Source organism: Armigeres subalbatus, chromosome 3 (genome assembly GCF_024139115.2).
Source record: "Armigeres subalbatus isolate Guangzhou_Male chromosome 3, GZ_Asu_2, whole genome shotgun sequence".
In the NCBI taxonomy this organism is placed as follows: Eukaryota; Metazoa; Arthropoda; class Insecta; order Diptera; family Culicidae; genus Armigeres; species Armigeres subalbatus.
Window position 1 is genome coordinate 346418372 of NC_085141.1, and position 27287 is coordinate 346445658.

At 40.3% G+C, this 27287-nt stretch overlaps 2 protein-coding genes across 3 annotated transcripts in view; one reads left to right on the forward strand and one right to left on the reverse strand.

The window, feature by feature from the left end:
• The window catches only part of LOC134225958 (BRD4-interacting chromatin-remodeling complex-associated protein-like), a 91700-nt gene that overhangs the window by 25268 nt on the left and 39145 nt on the right, over positions 1–27287 (reverse strand). The window lies entirely within an intron of this gene.
• Positions 2083–20139, forward strand: LOC134225957 (peptide transporter family 1). 2 transcript variants are annotated; one of them, XM_062706421.1, is made up of 6 exons: positions 2083–2324; positions 17657–17703; positions 17768–17846; positions 17909–18495; positions 18555–19532; positions 19598–20139. In XM_062706421.1, the coding sequence occupies exons 1-6, from the start codon at positions 2300–2302 to the stop codon at positions 20024–20026; spliced, it is 2145 nt and encodes a 714-aa protein (XP_062562405.1). In that variant the 5' UTR covers positions 2083–2299; the 3' UTR covers positions 20027–20139. The 2 variants fall into 2 exon arrangements, with proteins under 2 accessions (XP_062562405.1, XP_062562404.1); XM_062706420.1 differs by lacking the exon at positions 2083–2324 and adding an exon at positions 17323–17508.

Here is a 27287-nt window from a genome sequence, read left to right on the forward strand (position 1 = left end):
ATACCATCTACAAAAGATCGGAGCAATCCAAACCTCAAATTGCCGCTTCTGTGACGAGGAGAGAGAAACATCAGAACACATCCTCTGCTATTGCAGTGCACTCACCCAACGTAGGTTCAAAGTTCTCAGCAAGCCCTTTTTAGGGCCTGCTGACATATGGATCTTATCCCCCAAGGACGTGGTTGGCTTCATAAAGCTAGTCTCGCCAGAATACTGTAACTCAGGATCTCTATTCATCAATAATAGATGGTCTTGAGTTCAGTCGATACCAAGGTATCTCAGTGACAAACATGTTACTGAGATAACTTGCGTATTTCACAGTAAAAGGGTATATCACAATAGTCCTAAAATCTGGACGCAGTGATCTTCACCCGACAAACGAGGAAGGAAGGAGGAGGATGGTTTAACGGTAAAGGATTTCCGAAGGATTTCCTGGAGGTAGTTTCTAAGGAATTTCCGGAGAAATTTGCAAAGGCCTTTCCAGAGAATTTTCCGATGGAATCCCTGGACGAATGTCAAAAGGAATTCCTGGCATAATTTTCCAAATTATTTTTCAAATTTATATATGTGAGTTGCTGAAGGAGTTGTCAGACGAATTTTTGAAGGATATTATATTCCATATATTCCAACGAAATTCCTAAATCATTTTCAGCAGGTATTGCTGAATGAATTTTCGAATGATTTTCCTGGAATTTTCGATGGTATCTATCCGATGCTATCCGATGATATATAAGATTGAAAATGTTCCTGTAGGAATTTCTGGAATTATTCATGAAATTTTCTAGAAAATTCCTGGAGGTCTTCCCTAAAAGAATAATTTAGAATATTTACGAAAAAGTGTCAGAGTTCCAAAAAATTCCTAGAGACTTTTTGAAAACGTTACTAAGCAATTTATAGACGATAAAATTAAATTAAAATTGTGTAATTTTTGGAACTGCTTGACTTTTTTTTAAAACGATTTATCGCTTAACTGATTAACCCCGGCAATTATAGTTCTTACTACTAACGCCAACTTATAAATCACGCTTAAAATGCTTTGAATCCATTTGAAAAAAAAAATCCTCCATCCCTCAATAATTTGGGCAAGTTGTTTAAAAGCCATATGGTTTGGTCACAACCATAGATGCCTGCTTCGTACATCTTGCGTTTAGCTTTTTCTGTCGTCGAAAGTTCAGCGGAATATGTAATTGTACATATGTATGATGGAGACAAAGTAACTTAGAGATGATTTTCCAAGAAAAACTGTTTACGTCTGTTTGTTCATGTCAATACGATGGAATTGTATACGCCGCAAGAAGATCGAACAACGATGGTTGTTGTTTTAAATCCATTTCTTATAAATCAGCTGTACTCTTCACAATTTCATGTTGACCACAGAAAAACGTTGATATATGTACACTTGCATAAGACGGTATAATGATGACATTGCAAGTGATTGAAGACAAACACAATAAGTAGGTATAACAACTACGACGAGCAAGACGACCATGCTCGTCTGCATTCAATAAAAGCGGATTCCCCGGTTTTAAGATACCTACCCTGATCTATGCAACTATTCAAGCAGGGATTACATTTTTCATCGTTGACGAGCACCGATTTAATGTAGCTTTCATGAATTTAGTTTTCCACGTGCAACCATAACATAATTAGTAAAATGAACATTTATATTTGCATGAGATTTATACTAAAATGATTGTATCTATCGATTGACTCCAAAATATGAGGTGTAGGTAATTATCGGCGAACAATTACCTCCATAGAAATATATCAAACAAAAATTGGAATCGTTATCATTTGAAAATGATTTCGCATGAACTCTACATTTAGGACGCCCAAAAAGTCACGAAAGTTCAATATCTTCGCAGTGATCTGCGCACCTTTCTCCCATTACTCAAAACCGTAATGGATTCATTGAAAAACCCTCTTATCTTGGTACTGGACCAGCTCACAGGCTCACCGGTTCATAAAGTGAGCTTATCACACACATATGATGAATTGCTCCGCCGGCCCTCGGGTAAATTTTCCTTCTGGAGTGTGTCGCACTCTTGAGAACGAGCAATTATTTTAACCAGGTAATATCGCTTCTATGGTTTCAGTCCTCCGGTGGCGATTCTCGCGAGCGGAACCGGTCTATCTAAGACGAAAAAAAAATTGTGTTAATAGTTAATCTGGTTTTGATAAACCGGAAACGGTGGTGAATCGGTCGTGACCCAGTAGCACTTATTCTAAGTCTAACCCCTCTAAGACATGCTGATTGGTTACTTGAGGTGATTTCGGTAACTGCACATTACAATTCACCATGACGGAAGATTCGAAACATGAAGGTTAGTACCGGTGGTCGGGGGCCAATCGTCGTGATGATATGGTAAAAAGTTGTTGACTAACCCATGGAGTGCGATCGTGTGAAATAGTGGGCACCTGAAACAGTGTGCAATAGTGGCGGCAGCATTCCGCCGGGTCTGATGAAAGCGAGAGTAAAGTGTCGTCGCGCCGCCGCTCCTAACTGAAATCGACGGAGTGCTGTTTAATATGAGTGAGGAATGCCCACTTGGCTGTTATTTAGTTCGGTGATGAGAGAGAAGTATGGCGTCGTCGTACAGAACGCAGTTCGAATCTAGGTTCTATGGATCGAGAATTGATGCGGAGATGCATGCTAATCGAATGAGAAACGTGACAATGCATCAATGAGGTTTTCGTTCAAGTTATTCGATGCGAATGTTTATTCAAATGTAATCAAGCAAACATATGAAACTGCTTGCTTTTGAATACTGAACAACCTGCGACACTCTTGAATGTCAGTAGTAGCAGTAAAATAGATAAACAATTTTATATGGCTTATATAAAACTTTATATCGGCTGTAGTCAGCCAAGTGAGCAAACGCGTGAAATTGCTTATTTAAATTCCTGGTCCGATAATGGGCGCAAAATTAACGCTTCATACCAAATTACTAATTTTACCTAGAAAATTAAAGAATATTTCAATGCAAAATAGGATAGCTGTGTAGCGTGTGGTTGGACGGGATGGCATCACCCAAGTACACAAATAAAGGCGGAATAAAGAACTGCACAATATTAGAGCAATAGAACAGTTTCATTCAGTAATGGAAAGGGTTGCGATCGTCATTAGACTATTTCATACGACCAAATGGAAATGTCGTGAGTCCTTTGATCAATTTCGATTCAATTTCGGTTAATGTTTTTCGGTTTTCATGTGCACACACACACCTACACACGGACTGACAGACATTTGTTCAGTTCGAAGCTGAGTCGATTGGTATATAACATCATGGGTCACCGAAAAAAGTTCACGTAAAAAAAATTAATGTTACTTATAATTAATATTTCTAATACTTTTTTGCCAAAGCAGGCGCTGATATGTATAAGAAAAAACTTATACATCGCATTAGTCACACAAACTTATACTTTTCATTAACTTATGAATGTGATTAGCTTTTTGAGGTGGCATAATGAAGAGTATAAGTATTTTCGAATGGTTTTTTGCCATAACATATAAGGTTATTTTTTTACGTGTTCGATTTTGGAGTGAAATGATAGCCTCTCGGTACAACTTTGTTGTACGAGTAAGGCAAAAAGTGGTGATATTTCGATGCCGGAAAACACATGAGACAAAACGGTTATTAGCTGGCAGCTCTTAAGGAACAAAACACCACGCGTTGGCGAATCAGAATTCTGGTATGGACAGTGCGTGGAGACGCGTAGTACATTGTTTCACTGGTTTCATTATTTACGGAGCCAATTAATAACAAACTGGCAGCAAAGCCAAAAAATCGATTATTTGAATCTAATATCTAAAATAATTGTTTGCTTCCACATTGCCATGTCAAAAGCATTGGTCTTATTTTTCACTTTGTTTATCACTATTCCGGCGCCTCATGGGCTTTTGTAGCCGGCTACACAGTGGAAAGTTAAAAAAGAAAAAAAATATTAAAATACTTTTCGTATGAAAAGTCATTTTTAAATCGGGTTTTTAAACATACCAATGTTGCGTGAACCAAAGCTTAATTTTCATCGTGATGTTTTAAAACAGTGATGCCAAATTCTTAAATTCTTTGATATACTTTTTTCAATCAGCGTTACGTATAACCAAAACAGAACAGATCCTCCATGGGTTAATAACCTTCCCGGCCTTATATTCGTTTTTGAGTGTTAAGGGTAATCGCAATCGAACCAAAGTTCTATAGATCATAGAATTATACATACAGACAGGTAAACAATGACTTGTAATAAATATCTATTATACTGTTAGATACTCGGTAAGCCTCAGCACACCTTCAATCACAGCTATTATGGGTAATCCAACGATCCTCTAGGCTCTGCGCAAAACCACTTTCAAGACCATTGGCTGTCACCAATTGACAGTATCCATCGGTCATTGCATCGATAACTGTACTAAATACGACAAACGACCACACTGACTGCTTCTCACTTTTACTCTTTTTTTCCCGTGATAACAATTCCCTTTGAGGTATTTATCGACCAATGTTTCGCAGCCTATTATAAACCCTCTCTACTTTGAATGACCAGATCAGATCAGATAACGATGGCGTGGGACGTCACCAACGAGCGACACGTGATTAAGTTCCCATTGGAAAACCGCCACTGATATACAAAGGGCATTGTAAATTTAGATAGACACGCGTATTAGTATACGATTACTGATGACACATAGCTAGCAATAATTTACGAACAATCAGTTATGTCGTCAAAATAGCACACCTTCACAATCGAGATTAGATAAAGTCCATTTGGAAACAATTCGCTTTCACCGCTGAGTTGAACTGTGCAGACAAACGGTTGAAGCTATCTATCGGGTATATAATGTGAAGAGGGAAAATACCATCATTGAGACCGTTGGATGCATTAATAAACAATAACACTATATAAATGCGATAACGCGCATTCTGTCCTAATCAATATTGTCAACCTTCGAATGATTAGACTCGAACAATCAATTCGTTATCGACTTGCCCAATAGTGAATTAAGTCGTAAATTTCTAATGCTCGCGCGATGATAAGCGAGCGCAAGCTGAATGTTTCTGCTGGCGGATCTACGTTGCCGTTCGGTGCATAATTGTCGGATAAGAACTTTTTTGGGAAAACGAACCAAATAGATTTTTTTTACCAAAATTCAAAAAGTTGTAGTGTCATATTTAATACGTTAGGAAATGTGCTCTGAATCACAGAAACTTCCAACGAGTTTAGCACCGCCCAAACGTTGACCGATTTGGCTGAAATTTTGTTCAGAGCATCAAGGCATCAGATAGAACCAAATAAGAGCACGGCCCATCGAAAAAAATTAAAAAAAAGTTTTTTCATGCAAATTTTAGCCATCTTAATCTTTATCTTGTAACTAAAATATCTTTTCTCAAAACAGTTGCAAAATCCAACAAGCTTCGTTGAAAAAAAAATTATTAGGAATTATAGAAAATTTTAAATCCAGTAGTAGTAACATGAAACAATTATCCGCGAACGAGCATTACAGTACTTGATTTAATTACGTATTGACTAGTGCAATTCTTGGTTTACAATATTAGACTGATTTATAGCTGTTACAACGCTAAGAAACAGATAACAGATTTTACGTTTGGTATTTTGTGTGGAATCGTTACCGACGTAATAAATGGCTTAATGATTATTAAAACAATTTTGTCAAATACGACGCCACACATCAATAGATATGCAGTAAGCTCTGTCAGATTTGGAGAAATTAAATATTGCGATGAAGTTTTGTTTGTGGTGACCGTTGGGGGGAGGGGGATAGCTGGTGGGATGTATTTCTTCTAAGTTGATATATAAGGCATTGCGCACATGGGCTACCATATAATTGTTTGACTAAGTTTGTCGGTCATTCGTCCTGGGATTTGGCGTGACCCGATCGAGATTTCCAGTCTCGACCGTTGGTCTCGACAATACTCAGTAAACTGACTTCACTCCCGCGTTCACACGATCATCCCAAACTGTTTACATCGGAGATGGAATGAAGTATCCTTGAACCTAAGGTAGCTCGCTACACGTTTGGAAGGAACCACAACAAAATAGTATATTCAAATTGGAAATTTAATTATTCCTTATAACTCACTGCTGTGCAGTCATTACTTTTTCCGATATTTCATAGACTTGATCTTATACACTACATTCTCTTCATCCTCTACTCTCTAGGTATACAATGAACGAAAAATGACATTATTGCTATATATTTTTGATCATTGATAAAATATCATCCACATCAATTACTTACTGAACAATAACAGTAAATTAAAATTCAAAACATCCATGAAACAACTGAAATCATGAGAAAAATAATTAAATTCCTGCACAATCCAATCCAAATTAGATCTAAATACCAATCCAGATCTAGTTCATACCTAATCTAAATCCAATCTAAATTCAATTTATATTCAAATCCTAATCCAATCCAAATCCAATCCAATCCAATACCATCCAATCCAATACCATCTGTGTGGCCCCAAATGGCCGGAGCGAACTGTTATGACAGCAGCTCTCCGTGGGTGCGTGTGCACGCCACGGAGGTCTGACCGGAAGAAGCCGAGTCATGGCTTGCTGCGCACTGATCGACACGCTGAGGTGTTAATGTATAATCACACGCTAATGGTAACTTACTCAAACCCCACATTCCCCTTCTTCTCTCATTAAAAAAGGGAAAAAATCCTCTAGCATAGAACGCAATGATTTTTTTTTTGACGTAGAGCTTTACGATTTTGAAAAATCGAAAAACGTCATGAAAATATGATAGACTTTAATCGTTAATATCTTGGCCGTTTGCGATGGATTTCGATCCGATTTCGTTAGAACTAGCTTAACTGGTAGTCTCATGTACACTAAAGTCGCCAAGTTGTACATTTAAAACAAAATCAATGCTTCCATGAGGTACCTTGGGATTCTCTAGATTTTCAACCCTTTTCTCGGCAGTCTCCTAGACGCGCTTTGTGGTATTGCAAACCACAAACCATTTTCCAGCGATCTCCCGCGCTTTGTGATTTTCCAAACCACAATCCATTTTCCAGCGGTCTTCCAGACACGCTTTGTGATTTTCCAAACCACAATCCATTTTCCAGCGGTCTTCCAGACACGCTTTGTGATTTTCCAAACCACAATCCATTTTGCAGCGCTCTTCCAGACACGCTTTGTGATTTTCTAAACCACAATCCATTTTGCAGCGGTCTTCCGGACGCGCTTTGTGATTTTCCAAACCACTATCCATTTTGCAGCGCTCTCCGTGGGTGCGTGTGCACGCCTAGAGATGTCGCAAATTAATCGATTATTTCGATTAATCGATTAATCGTTGTGATAATCGATTAATTTTGAATCGATTATTACCCAACGACTAATCGATTCAATAATCGTGAAGAATCAACAGTAATCGATTAGTTACTAATCGATTAATCGGGATTTTACGACATCATAAGGATGTCGCAAATTAAGCGATTACTTCGATTAATCGATTCATCGTTGTGATAATCGATTAATTTTTAATCGATTACTACCCAACGATTAATCGATTCAATAATCGATAAGAATCGAGAGTAATCGATTAGTTACTAATCGATTAATCGAGATTTTACGACATCTCTATGCACGCCACGGAGGTCTGACCAGAAGAGGCCGAGTCATGGCTTGCTGTGCTCTGATCGATACGCTGAGGTGTTGATGTATAATCACACGCTGATGGTAACTTACTCAAACCCCACACCACCCAAATCGAATTTAAATCAGATCCAAATTCAAGGTAAATCCAAATCCAAATACAATTCAAATCCAAATTCAATCCAAAGCCAATTAGAATCCATAACAAATCCAATCTGAACTTAATTAAAATACAATCCAAATTCAATGAAAATCCAATCCAAATTCGAATTCTAGTTCAGTTCAATAAAAATATTTAATCCTAATGATATCCAAATCCTATCCAATCTAAGTACAATCTAAATTCAATTTGAATCAAACTTAAATCCAAATCCAAAGTCAATAAGAATCCATTGCAAACTCAATCTTAATTCAAATAAAAATCAATCCAAATTTCAATTTAAATCCAATCCAAATCCAATGCAACCCCAATTTAATGCAACTCCAATTTAAATCAATCAATTCAAATCCAAAGCCAATTAGAATTAGAAGCCCTTCTACTGCAAATGCAATCCAAATTCAATTGAAATTCTGATACAAGTGCGATTTAATCCAAATCCAAACTAAATACAATCCAAATGTAAACTAAATCCAATCCAAAACCATTTCAAATAAAATCCAATCAAATCCAAATCCAATCTAAGTAGAATCCAAAGCCAATCTGAATCCATTATAAATCCAATCTAAATTCCGATCCAAATCTAATTCAATCCAAATCCATTGTGAATCCAATTTAAATTCAATCAAAATCCAATCCAATCCAAATCCTATCTAATCCAATCCAAATCCAATTTAAATCCGATTAAAGTCCAATCCAAGTTCAGCCGAAATTGATTCTTAATTCAATAAAAATCATATTTAAATTTAATGAAAATTCAATCCAAATACAATTTAAATTCATTTCAAATCCAATTCAAACAAAATCCAATCCAAATCCTATCCCATCCAATTCAATTTAAATCCAACTAAAATCCAATCCAAGTTCGCCGAAATTTAATCTTAATTCAATGAAAATCAAATTTAAATTTAACGAAAATCAATAAAAATCAAATTTAAATTTAACTAAAATTCAATCCAAATCCAATTTAAATTCAATTCAAACCCAATGCAATCTAAATCTAGTCCAATCCAAAATCAATGCAAAACCAATTTAAATCAATCAATCCAAGTCCAACGCCAATAAAAATTCATTCTAAATCCAATTCAATTCGCATCAATTTCTTTGTCCTTCCAGCAGGGAGCCTACTGGAGACGTGCACAACCTGTCTTTTTTTGTATTTTCATTGTGCCCTCTTTTTGCACTTTTCAGTCTCCCGGCCTTCTCCTCTGCCCTTCCGTCAGGGAGCCTACTGGAGACATTAACACTTTGTCTTGTTTTTCATTGTGCCCTCTTTTTGTACTTTTTAGTCTCCCGGCCTACTCCACTGCCCTTCCGTCAGGGAGCCTACCGGAGACGTAAATATCTTTTTTTGTATTATCATTGTGCCCTCTTTTTTTCACTTTTCAGTCTCCCCCGGCTACTCCTCTCCCTTCAGTCAGGGAGCCTACCGGAGACATAAACACTTTGTCTTGTTTTGTATTTTCATTGTGCCCTCCTTTTTTCACTTTTCAGTCTCCCGGCCTACTCCACTGCCCTTCCGTCAGGGAGCCTTTATCTTTTTGTATTCTCATTGTGCCCTCTTTTTTGCACTTTTCAGTCTCCCGGCTACTCCTCTGTCCTTCCGTCAGGAAGGCTACCGGAGACGGAAACAATCTGTCTTTTTCGTTGTACTTTCGCTTTTTCATATTCACCTGATTGATTTTCTATTCCACTTCAATTAGAATTTCGGGGTGAGGTGCTTGGTGGCCTTGTGTCACTGCTTCTGCCTCATAAGCAGGAGATTAAGGGTTTGATCCCTGGCCCTTTCCAATTTCCTATTAGATAATTTCGTTAATCATATAACTCAAACTCTTTGCAAATCAAATTCTCATTGCTAGCAAGTATGATTCTAAATATAGAATTGTTATAAAAAAGCTGCCTGTTACTTAGTAGCAGTAAATAAAATGTAAAAATAGATTGGTATTCATTTGTACCCGCATACGAATGCTATATACGATCGCTATGCTCGTGCAGGCCTCATACAAGTAAGAATGTGTGAGGTTGATGTGCGGGTAGCGATGGTGTAGTAGACGTGTGCGTGGTATTAGAATTCAATAGCATTCAAATTCTAATTGTAAAAAAATGAATCCCATTAGAATTCACTTTAATACTTTATCATTACTCTAGTACTTCTAATTCTCATTCATATATTCCTATCCCATAGATCGCATCACTTACCAAAGTGAATCCAGATAATATATCCCTTCATACTAACACAATATCCTATCCTAAGACTATCGTGGAGATGCAGAGGTATACTCGGTCTCTAGTAGCAACGAGAGTTGAACTAATAATCCTTCCTTCCCTTGATGACCGTAAGGACGTGGCCGGCGTCGTAATTGACTTAGTAAAATGCATTGAATTTCAGAAATTTGCACATTGAGAATGATAGCTAAACCCAAGCTCCATTCAATTGGTTCCCTGTGCAATTTCGCAAGTTCTAATCAATCACGGAGTAGCAACTACGAATTGTACGGTTATCCTGCTCATGCTCATGCTCATGCTAAGACTAATTTGAACCATCTTAATCTTTATCCTGTAACTAAAATATCTTTTCTCAAATCAGATGCAAAATCCAACAACTTCCGTTGAAAAAAAATATAGAAAATTTTAAATCCAGTAGTAGTAACATGGGACAATTATCCGCCAACGAGCATTACAGTACTTGATTCAATTATGTATTGACTAGCGCAGTGCTTGGTTTACAATATTAGACCGATTTAAAGCTGTTACAACGCTAAGAAACAGACAACAGATTTTACTTTTGGTGCTTTGTTCGGAATCGTTACCGACGTAATAAATGGCTTAATTATTATTTAAACAATTTTGTCAAACACGACGCCACACATCAATAGATATGCAGTAAGCTTTGTCAGATTTGGCGAAGTATTTGGCGAGTACTTGCGCTTGAACCTAGCTATTTAGCACTGTAATTAAATAGCTTCCGGGAATGATAGCATACCCAGATATGGAGTTACGCTCTAGAAGAATACCACCCATGCGATTGCCCGAGGAGGAGCCCCTATTGGATCTGGTATTGAGACGGGGGACAGAGCGAGCGGCCAACGACTAGAGGGAGTAGAAGTGCAACAGCGACCCTCTAGTCATCGGGCTCAGCCCGTGCTGACAAGGCATAACAGAAACGGCAGCAGAAGAAATCACAAAAGCAATGCTGTGGTTGATCGACGTCAATCACTCATGTTAGCGGGCCGCCCCGACGGCAATGGATCATGTGGACAAGGAAGATGAATCAGTACGTGATCCGTTGCTACTACGTTTGCACCAGGATGGAGACGGATATGTCCGGCAGACTGGCGATGCTGGAGATGTTCAATGAGAGGTTCCCTCGGTTTGCACCCCAGCTTGGCCAAAACGAGTTGTACACACGCCAGAGAGCTATTATGTCACATAATATGCTGACTCCAGAGGACGTAGAGTACATCAAGCGGGAAGTGCAGAGTAAACTAGGAGAGAAGAGGGGGGCAAGATTGAGCGATACGTCGAGAAGGAGTTATGTTGGGTTGGATACATCAATCACAAGTAACCTTCGCGATTCGATTGCACCCGCCGCTCCAGGTCCAACAGTGGAATTACAACGACAGCAATTGAAGGACGAACTAGCCAATCATATGGGCACAGCAGTTACACAGTTCCGTGGGACAGACCCCATGTCCCAACACCCGATATCCAAGTTGCAGTACTCCTATCGGTTAACGAGTACAGTAAGCATCCTTAACCGGGATATTTTGCCACAGTACTTGGAAACCGTGGAGAACCTTGAGGAGCTGCAATTTATCGTGTGTTCGGCTGCAGTGGCTGTTGTAGAAACGTTGGGATTGCGAACGCGCTCACAAGGTGAGGGTGATGGACGCGCACGCCCCAAAGCACAAAACCCCGCCTGGATGCGACGTCTGGAGACCCGCTTCTCCACAATACGGTCAAAGGTTGGTCGATTAACACAGTACAAGCAGGGGAACCGATCAACCAGGCTAGTTCGGAATGTTGCTGAAATTGTGAAACCCACAGAACTCCGTGATCTCACCGAGGCGAACATAACTGAGATCCTCGACACCCATGTACAGCGGTTGAGTGCTCTGAGGAACAAAAAGGTTGTCGACGGATCAAGTCATCATTGATGCAGTCGTTGTTGGGTAGACTTTAAAAAGGCATACGACTCAGAACCTCACTCGTACCTCCTTAAGGTACTGCAGTTGTATAAGATAGAGTTAGCTTCCCAAAGTTGGGGGTTCGCGACCCCCTTGCATAAGATTTACACAGGCTGGGGGGTCGCGACCCACCACTTTGGGAAACTATGAGATAGACGGTAACGTCATCAGGCCAATGCAGCACGCTATGGGGATGTGGAGCATATCCCTACACATTACCGATGGAGAAAAGATGTTACGGTCCAGGACTCTCAGCATGAGGAGGGGCATATTCCAAGGCGATACCTTTAGTCCTCTATGGTTTTGCCTTGCCATAAACCCTCTTAGCAGAGCACTCAACCAACACAACTATGGCTGTCATTTGAAGAGTGGGGAAAGGAGTACAAACATTGCCCATACATTCTTTATGGACGACTTGAAGCTGTTTGCGGAATCTGTGGAGAAGTTGCACCAATTTCTGCGGCATGTAACGGTATTCAGCAACGACATCCGGATGGAGTTTGGTATCGATAAATGTCGATCCATACATCTACACCGGGGTCACCTGGTGGATGCCAACAGTTTCCGCGTCAATGAACAGGAGGAGATTCGAAATATTGTTGAAGGCGAAACGTACAAATTCCTAGGTTTCCTGCAACTGAAAGGAATTCGCCATACGATGATCAAGAAAGAGCTGCAGGGAAAGTTCTTGCATCGTGTCAACGGTATTTTGAAGAGCCTCCCTCTTGTCGGCTGGCAACAAGGTGATGGCGATAAATACGTTTGCCGTGCCCTTGTTGACATACAGTTTCGGCGTGGTGAAGTGGACCAAGACTGACTTGGAGGCGTTAGAACGAGCAGTATGAGTGGCGTTCACTAAGCATCGCATACTCCATCCAAAATAGTGCATTGAGAGAGTCACCCTGCCACGTACAGTAGGAGGAAGAGGCGTCACCGATACACAAACACTATGTGTTTCCCAGATCCAGCAGTTGCGAAGATACTTCGTGGAAAGCCAGAACCGCCACGAAATCTATCGCGCTATGTGTGAAGCTGACCACGGATTCAGTGCCCTGCATTATCAGCCGAATTGCGATATCAAGTCTGTCGACGAGATGATTACATCGTGGAAGCAGAAGGAGTTGCATGGGGCGGACCCCCATCAACTGGAGCTGGAATATATCGACAAAGCGGCGTCGAATACGTGGCTGGTGCGGGGTGAACTCTTCTCAGAAACAGAAGGATTCATGGTAGCCATCATGGACCGGGTAATTGCGACGAAGAACTATCGGCACTATATATTGCACGAAAACGTGGAGGACGGCTGCAGGAAGTGCAATTCAGTAGGAGAGACGATCGAGCATATCGTGTCCGGGTGTTCAGCCTTAGCTGATTCAGCCTCTCTCGATCGTTATAACGAAGTAGCCAAGATTGTACACAACAGCTTGCTTTAAAGCACAACTTGGTTAACCAGTTTGTCGCCTACAACAAATATGTGCCTGTACCGGTTCTGGAAAATACTTTCGTGAAGCTGTACTGGGATCGCGGGATCATAACGGATGTCCTCATTGGTGCCAATCGGCCCGATATTGTGGTCTACGACAAAAGGATGAAGCGGGTTACCCTCATTGGCATTGCTGTACCGCTAGACCATAATGTCCAAACAACATTCTCCAACAAAATAACGAAATACCACGACTTGACGGAGGAGTTGAAGCAAATGTGGCACCTGGAGGACGTGCGTATAATTGTATAATTGTTATCTCAGCAACCGGAATCGTCCCGAAATCTCTTTTGGGATCCTTAGCAGAGCTGGAATTATCTCATAACCTCCATAGCATCCAAAATATAGTGGTTCTTGTAACTTGCAGCATCGTAAGAAGATTCCTGAACCACCATAACTAATACATCTGGTGCAAACGTTTATTATAGGGTTTTAACTCAACTGGCGAATGAAATCCACAGAGCCTAATCCCCTTTGGCATTCAGATTGCCCGGGGTAGGTGAAAATTCCCAGCACGCTTGCTGAGGAAGTGCCAAAACTCTATAATAATAATATGAATGGACTTCGGTACGAGTGTATTTCTGAAACTTTCAAGGATTTACATAATTTATACACAAAGTTATTGAAGCTTCAATGTTTTTGGAACTAGGAGAAGATGTTCCGATCTCCATCTCACTGAAAATATATTCATCTCATCGCGAAACAAACATGCGTGCTCACTGCTGAAAAAACTCACAAAAATAAGAAACAAATTAGGTTCCTTTCCATTGCTTTGTTTTTGATGAGATGAACATCGGAGCCATGAGATGAAATTCAGGAGCAGTCCCCCTATTTGGATGTGAAATAAATAAAAATTTCATGAAATTTTATCATAATCATTACAGGTATTCGCGCATTTCTGTGGTTTATGGGCATCCTGAGAATAACATATAAAAAAGTTTTGAGATACTTAAGTACCGATTAAATTTTTCATGAGTCAATAAATAATATAAAATTATAAGACATCAAGATTTTTAGGTTGTTGCTCGCGTTAGGATTTTCAGCCACTTCAAAGTGTCATGAAATAAGATTAGGATGCCTCACTATATTTAAAAAAAAAAATGTATTCTTAGAGATTTCTCTGACTCTTTCGGCCAAATGACCCTTCCGGCCAAATGACCGTTTCGGCCAAATGACCTTTTCGGCCAAATGACCCTTCTGGCCAAATGACCCCTTCGGCCAAATGACCCTTTCGGCCTAATGGTCTGTTTGGCCAAAAGTATATTCGGCCAAACAACCTAGTTTTATATTTCTGTGATTACGCATAGTGAGATTCCGGAAGGATTCTGAATCCATTTTGCGTGGCCTTGCTTGGCGGTGGATGAGTCCATTGGAGTACCTGTCCGATGAAGAAGGAGGAGTGAAGACATGCCCTACTGTTGGCTGATCATGTCTCCCGTTATACGAGAGATGATTGCATCTAGGGTGGTCTAACCGGTAATACCGGTATTACCGGCCAACTTTGAGTACCGAAAATACCGGTTTTAGAGACGGAAAATACCGGTATTTTCGGTATTTCAAGTTTTGCTGTTGGTATAAAAAAATCTCGAATAGTTTTCAGTTAAGCTAAAGATTCACCGTGCCACAAATATTTACAACAATTGAATGCGCGCATGAACATTTGCACAAGTAAACATCATTGACGACGTTCACGCTACCGCAAAAATCGATCATCGTCGTCATTAATCATACGTGTTGCTCCATTATTTTAGCCATGTCAAATTGCCAGTGACATATTTCTTCAATGAAAGTGTGAAAACGGTAAGTGTCGTAGTAGTAGTAGTATTAGTCATTTGCTGCAAAAATATGTCCATTCTGAATTCGGAAAAGAACTTGTATTGGTGACTAACACCAAGCTACGCTAGAATAGCATGTTGTCCATGCTCGAACGGTTCTACGAGTTTCAGGGAGCCGTTCAAAAAACTTTTAACGATTTGAAGCTGCAATTCAAACTTATCTTCTCTGGTTATGATTTTTGTTTTCGGTAGGTGAAATAATTCAAGCCCTCGAACCTGTTCAAGCAACTATCATAGCAGAATAATAGAACTACTCTGCAATTATCAAGTAAAGCCACATGCGCAATTATCAAGTAAAGCCACAGAAATTGCCGTCGTTGCGATGCTCTCAAAGAACGAATAAAAGGACGCTCAGAATACGCTGATTTGTTTGCTTTTCTGAATTATCCTGCCGAAAAATAATTGATCAGACATGATTCTGGCATTTTCTTCAAGACATCCATCTTTGATTAAGCAAGTGGACGAGATCTTGAAGCGTCTAATCATTCGTGAGCAGAATGCATAGTCAACGACCACACCTGACGACCGGTGCATAGAAGATACTTCTATGGACGATTTGTCTGGTTTATCGGCAACAAAACCACTCTTGAAACAATACTTGCTTTGCAGGTGGCAATTACGTTGACGCCAGGATCCTTGCAATCAATTCGTAAAGAATTCTTCTACTATGAATCTAAAGGGATTAAGGGCAAGTACTTGAGACTGATTTTAAACGCTCTTGGAAACATTCGCCCAACTTCGATTGAACCAGAGAGGGCATTCTCAGCAGCTGGCAACAATATAAACAGAATCCGATGCGGATTGGGAGATGAATTGCTCAGTATGTTATGTATACTTAAATTTCACTTTGCCCAGCTCAACAAGCAACGGTTTTACACTTGAAGTTTATCAATAAATATTTTGTTATTTCTGAATTTTCCACAAATACCGGTTTTTACCGGTATTACCGGTATTGACTCCACCGAATACCGAATACCGGTATCTGTCAAAAATGGCCAATACCGACCACCCTAGTTGCATCTGTCAACTAAACAAACACTGCGGATTAACTACCTATTTTACTGCATATATTTACCCTCACATTCCCCTTCTCCACTGATAAGAAAAAAATCCATTGAATCCATTTATGTTGGTGCTATGTACCCCTAGGGGTGCTCCGTACACAGGAGTGAGTTAAATGTTGGTGTAGAAATCAGCGAACTCGGCGTAGAATGATTTGTTTATTAAAGCTCAGACATTTCCTTAAAACTTCAAGGAGCCGAATACAATTAAAATAGCACGCTATGATTTTTTTTTCCTGGCGGGATGCGTTCTGTGGAGCCTGGTGGAATGAACTGAGATCGATGCTACGGATGCACACTGTTTGGCACGCCTTGGCAAACTGGGGCAGTTTACGAAGGACTTCATTTGCTGCATGCCCGGTCGGCCACAATGGAATTGTCCCAGGTAGCTCTTGCGATGTAACGATGGGATAATGAGACGTTCGGAAAACATGGCGTACCCATCTGCAGCAGGAATCCTTCCTTATTTTTCGCTATTCGGCCCAATCGGCCAATGCAATCATTGAAAGCCATTGAAAAAAAAAATCTCCGTTTTTGGAAAAAAAAATCGATTTTTTTTTCCAAGAGCCGTTGTGATGCATTCAAAAGAATGCAAATTAATGTGAATTGATGGAAATAATTGAATCTATCTCCCTAAATTGCAATTTTGACCTCTCTTATGTGCCTTTCTCGTTACATTTTATAATACAAGAGAAAGGCACCATCACCACTAGGTGGATTATTCTTGTTTTTTCACTTGAAAACGCAGAATTTTCACTGCTGCGTACGTTTGTCTATGGCCCAGGTAAACAGCGATCAATCAAACGGAATATGCTCGAATTGAAACATATCTCGCACTCAAACGATCTCCGCCATGATTACCAATCAGCTCGGTACAAACAAAGCGTATGTGTGAACAAACAAGATCACCACCTTCGACGCCGCACCGGCGCCAGTTCGTTATGAAACGGGCTGAAATACCGCCGGAGACCTGTTAGGCTCAGTTGATGCGCAGTAAGCCGCATTCCGGACTCCACTCGCACAAGCAATTAGTCCATCAATCAATCAAAAGCAGTGCCCCCGAATATGAGACATCTTGTCTGTTGGCCGACAGAGGTTGACCGTTCGCCGCTTCTGATAGGGGCGGCCTCAGTGGATTATGCAACATTTGTCGAGAGAAGTAATGCTATTCGGTCGATGGCCACTCAATTGCCATGGGCAGATACTACGCGTTTATCAGTCACGATTCAGAATAAATAACTACTCCTCGATAGCTCGAAGTAAATCAAAACACTAACCCCGTGCATTCTTATCTTCTCATGTTGCAGAAGTTGCCAACGTCAATGGCAAGGACGTGGAAGGAGCTGAACCCAAGGTATGTGGTGTGACCACGCCCTCGCAAAAATACGACCTTTTTAACGATTATCTTTTGTTTACAGAAACTAAAGTACCCTCGTTCTATCCCGTTCATCATCAGTAATGAATTTTGCGAAAGGTTCAATTACTATGGAATGCGGAGTGAGTAAACTGATTGATAATAACTTCCCACAATAATAATGATAAAAATGTTTATATCGTAGCAATTTTGGTACTGTATCTCACCCGGAAGCTGGACTACGACGATGACACAGCCACGGTACTGTACCACTCGTTCACAACCCTGGTTTACTTCATGTGCGTGATCGGGGCCATCATATCGGACAGCTGGTTGGGTAAGTTCAAAACGATCCTGTACCTCTCGATCGTGTACGTCTGCGGCAGCTCGCTGATCGCGATTGGCGCTATTCCAACTTTGGACGTGGATGCCCGAGCGATGACCATTGTCGGATTGCTGCTGATCGCCATCGGTTCCGGTGGTATCAAACCGTGTGTGGCGGCCTTCGGAGGAGAACAGTTCAAGATGCCCGAACAGGCCAAGTACTTGGCGCTGTTCTTCTCGATGTTCTATTTTGCTGTGAACTCTGGATCGTTCGTGTCAACCATGATTACGCCAATTCTGCGCGAGGACGTTAAGTGTTTCGATTCAGATGATTGTTTCTCGCTGGCATTTGGGGTGCCCGGAATCCTTATGGTCGTGTCGATCATTATTTTCCTGCTCGGAAAGCCGTTGTACAAGATCACTGCTCCGGCTGGTAACATGTTCATGAAGGTGTCCAAATGTATCTGGGTATGTACAATGTAAGCTACTCTACCACACAGAATACCAATTTGTAACCTTTTCGATAGACTGCAATTCGTACTCGCTCAAAGGAAAAGACCGTCAACCCTCGTGATCATTGGTTGGATTATTCGGAGAAGCGCTGGGGTCAACAGCTGGTTGATGAAACTAGGATTCTATTGAACGTGCTCCGACTCTACATTCCTTTGCCAGTGTTCTGGGCTTTGTTCGATCAACAAGGATCCCGTTGGACTTTCCAGGCAACACGTATGGATGGCGATCTCGGATTTTGGACCATTAAACCCGATCAGATGCAGGTCATCAACCCGTTACTGATTCTGATCTTCATCCCACTGTACGAAGTGGCGTTTTATCCTTTACTGTCACTGATTGGAATCCGCCGACCACTGCAGAAGCTCACTCTTGGTGGAATCTTTGCTGGTATTGCATTCGTCATCTCCACAATCGTGGAGATCCAACTCGAGGACACCTATGCTGTGATACCCAGTGCGGGAGAGTCTCAGCTTCGAATTTTCAATGGAATGGCCTGTGACTACACAGTTCAAACTGATGTTCCAAATCACGCAAACTTCGTGCTCAAGAGCATGGAAATGTTTGAGGAAAAATACATTTCCGTAAATGGAGTCAAATCATTCACGTACACCTTTTCTTCGGAGACGGCTGGTTGTGCTGGCTTCAATGGTCAATTCCAACTGGAAGAATACAAACAGATCTCCTATTTGGTACAGAACCGCGCTGGTACGCCAGGTCTCTTATCCTACGAAGATAACACCGAAAAGTCTTCCAAAGGATACCCCCTATTCCGAGTACTCGGAAATACCGCTGAGGATCGACCTTATGCCTTCAAAGATCTTGAGGCGGACCCACCATACGACCGACACAGCAATACCACTTACACTGATGATCTCGTCGAGTCCTATCCTTCCTTGTATGAAATCAGCGTAGATGGTAAGAAAGTGATGGAATACTACATGCGACTAGGAGGTGTCTACGCTTTTATAATCTCGGAAACTGACAACGAAATCGTAAGTTCAATTTTGATTTCCCATTTCTAATCCAAAAATTATCCAATTTCAAAATATTATTCTAGAAAGCTGAAGTGCTTATCGTGACCGAGCCGAACTCGATCAGCATGCTGTGGTTGATTCCTCAGTACGTTGTCATGACCCTGGGTGAAGTCATGTACTCCATTACCGGACTGGAATTTTCGTTCACCCAAGCCCCGGAAAGTATGAAGTCGGTACTGCAAGGCTGCTGGCAGCTGACGGTGGCCGTCGGTAACCTGATCGTCGTCATCGTGGCCGAGGCCAAGATCTTCGAGGCACAGAAGTGGGAGTTTGTTTTGTTTGCATGTTTGATGTTTGTCGATATGGCTATATTCTCCGTACTGGCGTACTACTATAAACCGATCCCGATCAAGAGCTACGAGGACGAGGATGACGCCAACACGACGCTGCCCATTGAGGACCGCAAGGAGGAACGAGGCCTGGAGAATCCGACATTCACGAAGAGTGAATGATGTGGATGCTCGTGTATGAGATTGAGTTAAGACTGTTGTGCAGTCGCAGTTATATGTTATAAGTTTCGCTAGCCAAATAAATTACATTTTGTTGTACAATAATTGAATACTAAGCAATGATGGAGCGATTCAATCAAAAGATTTTGAAAGATTATTTCCTGTTTGCGGGTTCCCCTACAGCCAAACGCTCCCCGAGAACACTCGACTTGTTATGCGGAGCGTCACATCAAGCGAGCGGTTAGGAAATTCCTGTTTTATTCAATCGTTTGTTGTGATCACACCCAGTCAGTGGGACGCATGATCGATTTCATTAATACCACGTTTTGACATCATCATCATCGTCGTCTAAGCTGTAGGTAACAGTTACTTGCCAAATCAATTTATCACCTTCTGTATGACAAGTCACATAAACGCCGCTACAGTAGAACAGAGTTCCGTTCCAATTCGGTTGTTGTATTGATTCGGCAAAAGTCAAGGTGAATGATGAGGCCTAATGTTTGTAAATTGTGGCCGGTTATAAAACGAAAAAGATGTTGATGTTAATTATTACCACAGATAACAGACATTGAAGCAAGAACAAATTTTATTGAAAATCCTGTGTAAACTTTTGAATTGATATACGTTGGCCCACTACTGCCATCTACTCAACTGATTGCGGCAGTACCTAAGGATGCAGCTGAATTACAACCGTCGAACGCAGCCAATGCATTTGACATCCGCAATCGGGCTGCGTTTTCAATAACAATGATCCTTGCGCCATCTCCAATCGATTGCCAAACGCGGTCCCAATTGAAAATACATTTGAATTAACGGTTGCGGATGTTTACACACGTATGGGATGCCAGCCTCAACATCTGTTATCTGTGTTATTACGTTCAGGTGGCAAAGGAATTGGATGTTTTTGATTTTTGAATATTAATTAAAGACATCTGATATTTTTATCAATAGATTGACAGTTACATCAATAAGATACAGTTAGGCACACCTTCTGTATATTTCTCGTGCTTAGCTTCATAGGGGCGTAACTGTATTGATCGATTTCTCTTAATCGATTTTATATTTTGTTAATAACTCAATTGTTTCAAAAGCTACAACCGTGATTATTGATTCTGGTGCAAGATCATCGACAAACTAGCGCAATTCGGTACAATAATGAAAATAAAACATCGACGCAGAGAAATCGATCAATACAGTTACGTCCCTATGAAACTAAGCGCGAGATTTATCTTATTATTATTGACACTATTGACCCCACTGATACGAGACATTGCCGACTTGCAGCTTAGTGTTCAAAGCACAATTGTTAACTGCGAGGTTCCCAAGCCGACAATTTATCTTTTTTTGCATTCGTATATCATGAGGTTAACACGATGCACATTAGAGTGCCAATGAAATGTATGGGAAAATATTGGCATTGAATTTCAAAAACGACAATGCTCACAAGTTTCATTGCCCCAAAATATGACAAAATATGAATAATTTGAGCTCCATCGGACATGAGCCTAAAATTCATCAAAGTTTTGAAATTTTTACCCATGAAAATTTTCCCAAGGAAAAGTCGAAAATCGGATTTTTTTCATTTTTTTTTAATAACTTCAGAAAACGTTTCATGCATTTTTAAGTCATTTGGCATCAAAAACAGAAATTCGATTTTTGACTTTTCCTTTGGTCCCCCCTTGGTAAAATTTTCATGGGTTTCAACACTTTGATGAATTTTAGGCACCCCTGAATCATGTCCGATTAAGCTCAAATTTAGCATAGGGTCATATTTTGGGGTAATGAAGCTTGTGAGCAATGTCGTTTTTTGAAATTCGAAAATGTTATTTTCCTTGGCACCTTAATGCACATTTATGCACAGAGAAGTCGAAACTGTTCTAGACTGGACAGGGAAACGAATTCAGCGTCCTTCAGCACGACTAAGGAAGGCCAACAGTTCGGTACAGCCGCAATATTATTCGCTTGTTACAAAAAACAGTAAATCGCATATAATGAAAGCTAGCTCCCTCTCTATGGCTCCCACAAAAAAAAACATTCTTAATTGCATTAATGCATTTATCCGCCAAATTCACATATTTATTACCCAAAATAATCATCTGCTTATAAATTTTCCGAAACTGACCTCATATTGTTTATCGTTCACACCGACATCGTGTAATTGTCGGTGGAAGCATCTTCAGTTGGCCACTTTTATACGGACGTAAAACACGAATATCGCGCATGAACGATTTTATTGCTGTTTTTCTCAGAAATGTACCTAATACTATTTCAGAGATAACGAAACATGAATGCAGACAAGCCTTCTACAGATGTTCTAAGTTCTCCAAACCATTATGGATTGCAGAGCCTTGGTCTACCAGGTCAATTACGCTTGATACGAAACCAATAGCAACCCATGGTGCCCATACATGCCCTAAGAGGCCATGCGCATAATTTACTACCTAGTTTTATCCAAAAAGAATCTTCTAAGTTTTCCAAATCATTCTGGAGTTCAGATGAATTGGTCTACCAAGACAACTGGGCTCGATACAAAACCAATAGCAACCCATGGTGTCCATACAGGCCCTTGGAGGCCATAGGCATAATTTAAGTATTTTTCGTTCTTTTCCAAATTCTAGCAGTTGCTGCTAGAATAGTCAAGATCGAAGGAATATGATTGGAATGGAAACAGCATTGAAGCCGATATCCTTTTCAAGCCCGATACGATACCTACATGCAAAGACGCTGCTTTCTTTCCTTGTTAATGCAATTCAAAGGGAAAAAGTCTTCGTAAAACAAAGGTAACGGCAAAATAATTTATATGAAATTCCAAAACTTTCCCATAAAAAACTGCTGGATGCATCTGACAATTTGTGGCAGCGATTGCTTGGATGCAGATGAAGTTACTGATGTTAACCTAGGATAGGATGTGCCAAGTAGTCAGTAAAAATCGTACCGATTTGCTGTCACAAATCCTACTGGTTGCTGATTGGTTGAAAATGACAATCGATTACTTCGATTGGTGGCGGCGTGTTTTTCGTAGGACAGCATGTTGTTAGTTTGGCCGTGTTGCGGGTTAGTAAAGTTGATATTAAGCAAAATACGTGAATGTTTGAGTTTCAGTGTTTTGGTAAAAAATAAATTTATATTTATATTCTCAAGGGTTGTAAAGGTTTAAAACTCTTGATTTTAGGCATTACTTTTCACCTTTCTGTTATTTACGATCTCAAAGCCATATTTATATTAGCAAAAACTTCTCTCTGTTAGTCTTTTGCTTCCCTTACATAAATAATGGATGGAACGGAAAGAAAAACATCAAGTTTTGATACATGATATTTAGAAGATTTTGTACCAAATTACTTTGGCTGCACTGGCGACCACCTCGTCAGAGCAACCGACTAAAAAATAACAAGGCAGTCTGAGTTGTCACATCCTATCCTAGATGTTAACGAAGCGGATGAATTCTAAATTGAACAGTTTTTCAACATAATAATTTGCGAACAATTTTGTAAAAGGCAACCAAGCTAATAGTTTCATATACACTAGCGCCACTAAGTGGAAGAATTCCAAATAAATTATTTTCTTCATAGGGCCGCATGGAATCATAGATTGGTTTAACCGGTGACAGAAGTTTATGTTCTTACATTTGAATTAGATTTTCTTGTCTAAATTTTCAAATCTAAATACGTTCGAATGGCATAGCATGCTAGCGCCACCTATTCTCGCCTCGTCATCTATACCAATTCCAATTAATTTGGTATGAACCAAAACTTCATCCCATCATCGTCTGCTAACTGATTCGCTGGTGCCCTTTAACGATAATCAGCAGGGTTTCGACTTTTCGTTTCAATGAGACCAAAGCAAGCGTTTTTCGGGCCAAGGGAAAATCTTGTTTCGTTGTTTATGTTGAGGATCATCTTTCACCCATCAATCTTTTCTCTAGAATTAGCATTGGAAGATGAACGAAAATCTCGCCTATTAGATGAAAATCCTTTTTCGTTTCATTACTGTCACCTCTCACTTACTTTTCACGAGAATTATCGCAGAACAATTACAAAATTATACGGCCGCGCCGGGATTCGAACCCAGAATAGTCACAATAATAGCTGTGGGGATGCACTTACTTTAGCCACACCACCACGCTATCTGTATGAAAGTTATTTGTTCCACATAAGCTACTACCATTTGCATTGATGATGCCACGAAAAGACTCGAATATGAAAGAAAAAGAGCAAACCAACGTTTAGCGGCAATCGAAGTGAGCGAAAAATTGTTATCACTCCACTTTCTTTCCCGAAAAGCAATTTCTCCCCGAAAACTTTCGTGAGGGAAAATCATGTGCTCCTGATTTTGAGCGAGCATTACGAACCCTGATAATCAGTCAGAATGTGGATGATTCTCATTCGGTTGAATCAGACGACAATGATGACTACTCGAATGGTTGTCATCCAAAATGAAGCTGACGCACATATCAAAAACGAACTCATAGCAGATGGTATTCGGTGTGTTATAGTTCGGAATCTGGTTGATGTTCAGACGATTCCAAAGTGATTGAAAACGAAAAGAAATAATAATTAATAATAATTTTTTTTTTTTTTTTTGGTCTTTATTAAAGTGATTTTTTATATGACAATAAGTTCATCACTATTGGTGCCGAATTGTAAATTTTGTATTTTTCTTCGTTCAGAAAATAAATTGAAACAGAATAATCAAATAGGCATGAAAAACTTTATTACACATCTCCTCGTTTGTCGGGTGAAGATCACTGCGTCCAGATTTTAGGACTATTGTGATATACCCTTTTACTGTGAAATACGCAAGTTATCTCAGTAACATGTTTGTCACTGAGATACCTTGGTATCGACTGAACTCAAGACCATCTATTATTGATGAATAGAGATCCTGAGTTACAGTATGTGACCCCCCATTCTGGCGAGACTAGCTTTATGAAGCCAACCACGTCCTTGGGGGATAAGATCCATATGTCAGCAGGCCCTAAAAAGGGCTTGCTGAGAACTTTGAACCTACGTTGGGTGAGTGCACTGCAATAGCAGAGGATGTGTTCTGATGTTTCTCTCTCCGATCTTTTGTAGATGGTATCTGCAGGGGCAGTGTCCAGTTATTAGACCGGTGTAGATGTTGAGATCCCTTTTGTTGAGACCTAATAGTTGTTGGGTTTTCTTGGGGTTAATCGTTACGAGCCTTTTGGATTGGCTCGTATGGGGAAGTGCATTCCAGTTTGATGTGATTTGACTGACCATATATTTGTTCAGTTCCATTTTTACAGAGCAGTCTGAGATCCTGCAGAAGGGCTCAGGGCCAATGAACCTTTCATTAGATCCATTCCTGGCTAGCTCATCAGCAATCTCGTTTCCCTCTAGACCCGTATGTCCTGGGATCCAATATAGGTAGACTCGATTGCGTATGGATAAGTTTTTCAAAGCCAGAATGCATTCCCACACTAGCTTTGAGTTACAAGTGTAGTTATTAAGCGACTTAAGTGCCGCTTGGCTGTCAGAGAAAATACATATTTTTGCAAATCTATACTTTCTCCTCAGGCATAATAACACGCATTCTAATATTGCATATATTTCCGCCTGAAATACTGTGGGCCACTGTCCTAAGTGGACAGAAATTTTTGTTGTAGGGCCATAGATTCCGGATCCTGTCAGATTATTCATTTTCGAACCATCTGTGAAGAAATTTATAGAGCCTGTTGGAACGTTGGTCCACCTCCTTCCCACTCCTGGCGGGAAGGAATGAACACATCGTAAGGTAAGTCATAATTGACTACCGTTTCCATCCAGTCACTACAAATTCCTATTGCGGGATTTATGGCAAATTCATTTAATATGCTGAGGTGACCCGTAAGGTCTCCTGACAGCAGTGTTTTTGTTCTCTTTAACCTTAGAGCACTTTTTTCCGCTTCCAGTTTTATGAATTGATCTAACCGGGGCAGGTGAAGCATTGCGTCTAGGGCCAAAGTGGGTGTACTACGAACTGCACCAGTGATGGCTATGCAAGCGGTGCGTTGGATTTTGTTGAGCTTAGCCCTTGCAGCAGCCTCATTAGTTTTAGGCCACCAGACAAGGGAAGCGTAAGTTGTCCTGGGACGGACAATGGTTTTATATATCCACATGATCATACTTGAGACCTTTCTGCACAACTGATTGGAGATGAGAGTTCCAATTAAGCTTTGCGTCGAGTATGACACCTAGATATTTTACTTCACTTGAATAAACTAATTGTGTTTGATTCAAGAAAAGGGGTTTCAGTTGTACCTTTCTCCGTTTGGTGAAAGGGATAATGGAAGTTTTTGTAGGATTTATGCCTAGTTGATACTTTTGACACCAGGAAAAAGTGTGATTTAGGGCAGATTGCATTCTTTCCACGATAACACTTTCGAATTTGCCTCGTACAATAATGACAACGTCATCAGCATATCCAACCACTTCGAAGCCTCTTCTCTCTAAGTTGTTCAGAAGCTCATCCACCACCAGTGACCACAACAAAGGAGAAAGCACTCCGCCTTGCGGACACCCCCTTGTTGCTTTAACAGTGATGAATGAACCGCTAAGCTCAGAGGAGATTTTCCGATTAGCTAGCATAGCATGTACCCAGGTAACAATGCATGGGTCGAATTTTCTCCTCAACATTGCTGACCCTATAGACGAATAAGAAGCGTTATCGAATGCGCCCTCTATATCAAGAAATGCTACAAGAGCAATTTCTTTTGCATTAAGTGTTTTTTCGATTTTTTGAACTACCGTATGTAGTGCCGAGATCGTAGATTATTACACATATCGATCATTATATATATCATATATATATATATATCTCGCACTACATATCACAGTCTTAACGCCTTTTGAGTATCGCCCGGAATCGATGAGATTTTTTTGGAACAGCAGCGAAGATTACCGTATGGAATATTTTTCCTGCCATCCGTTTGCTTTTCCAGATCCCGAATCATTTTGAGTCGTATTATTTTTGCTGGCTTGGATTTGTTTCCGGGTTCGGACTCCATGCTGGCCAAAACACAAACTCCTTTTGCCCCGGAATTGAATTGGACAAAAATAACTGAAAAAGATTATTATAAGTCTTATTTATGTTTTTAAAAACGTCACGGAGGATAATACTTACTTCATAGAACTTTTTTCCTAATATTTCAGATTAAAACAATGAAAAACGACGCTTTAAATAACTTTTTTGAACTGCGTGTACCGTTGCTGCCTTGAAATAATATCGTGCATCGTCGGTCGCGTTCTTCCTGCTGCCAGCAACG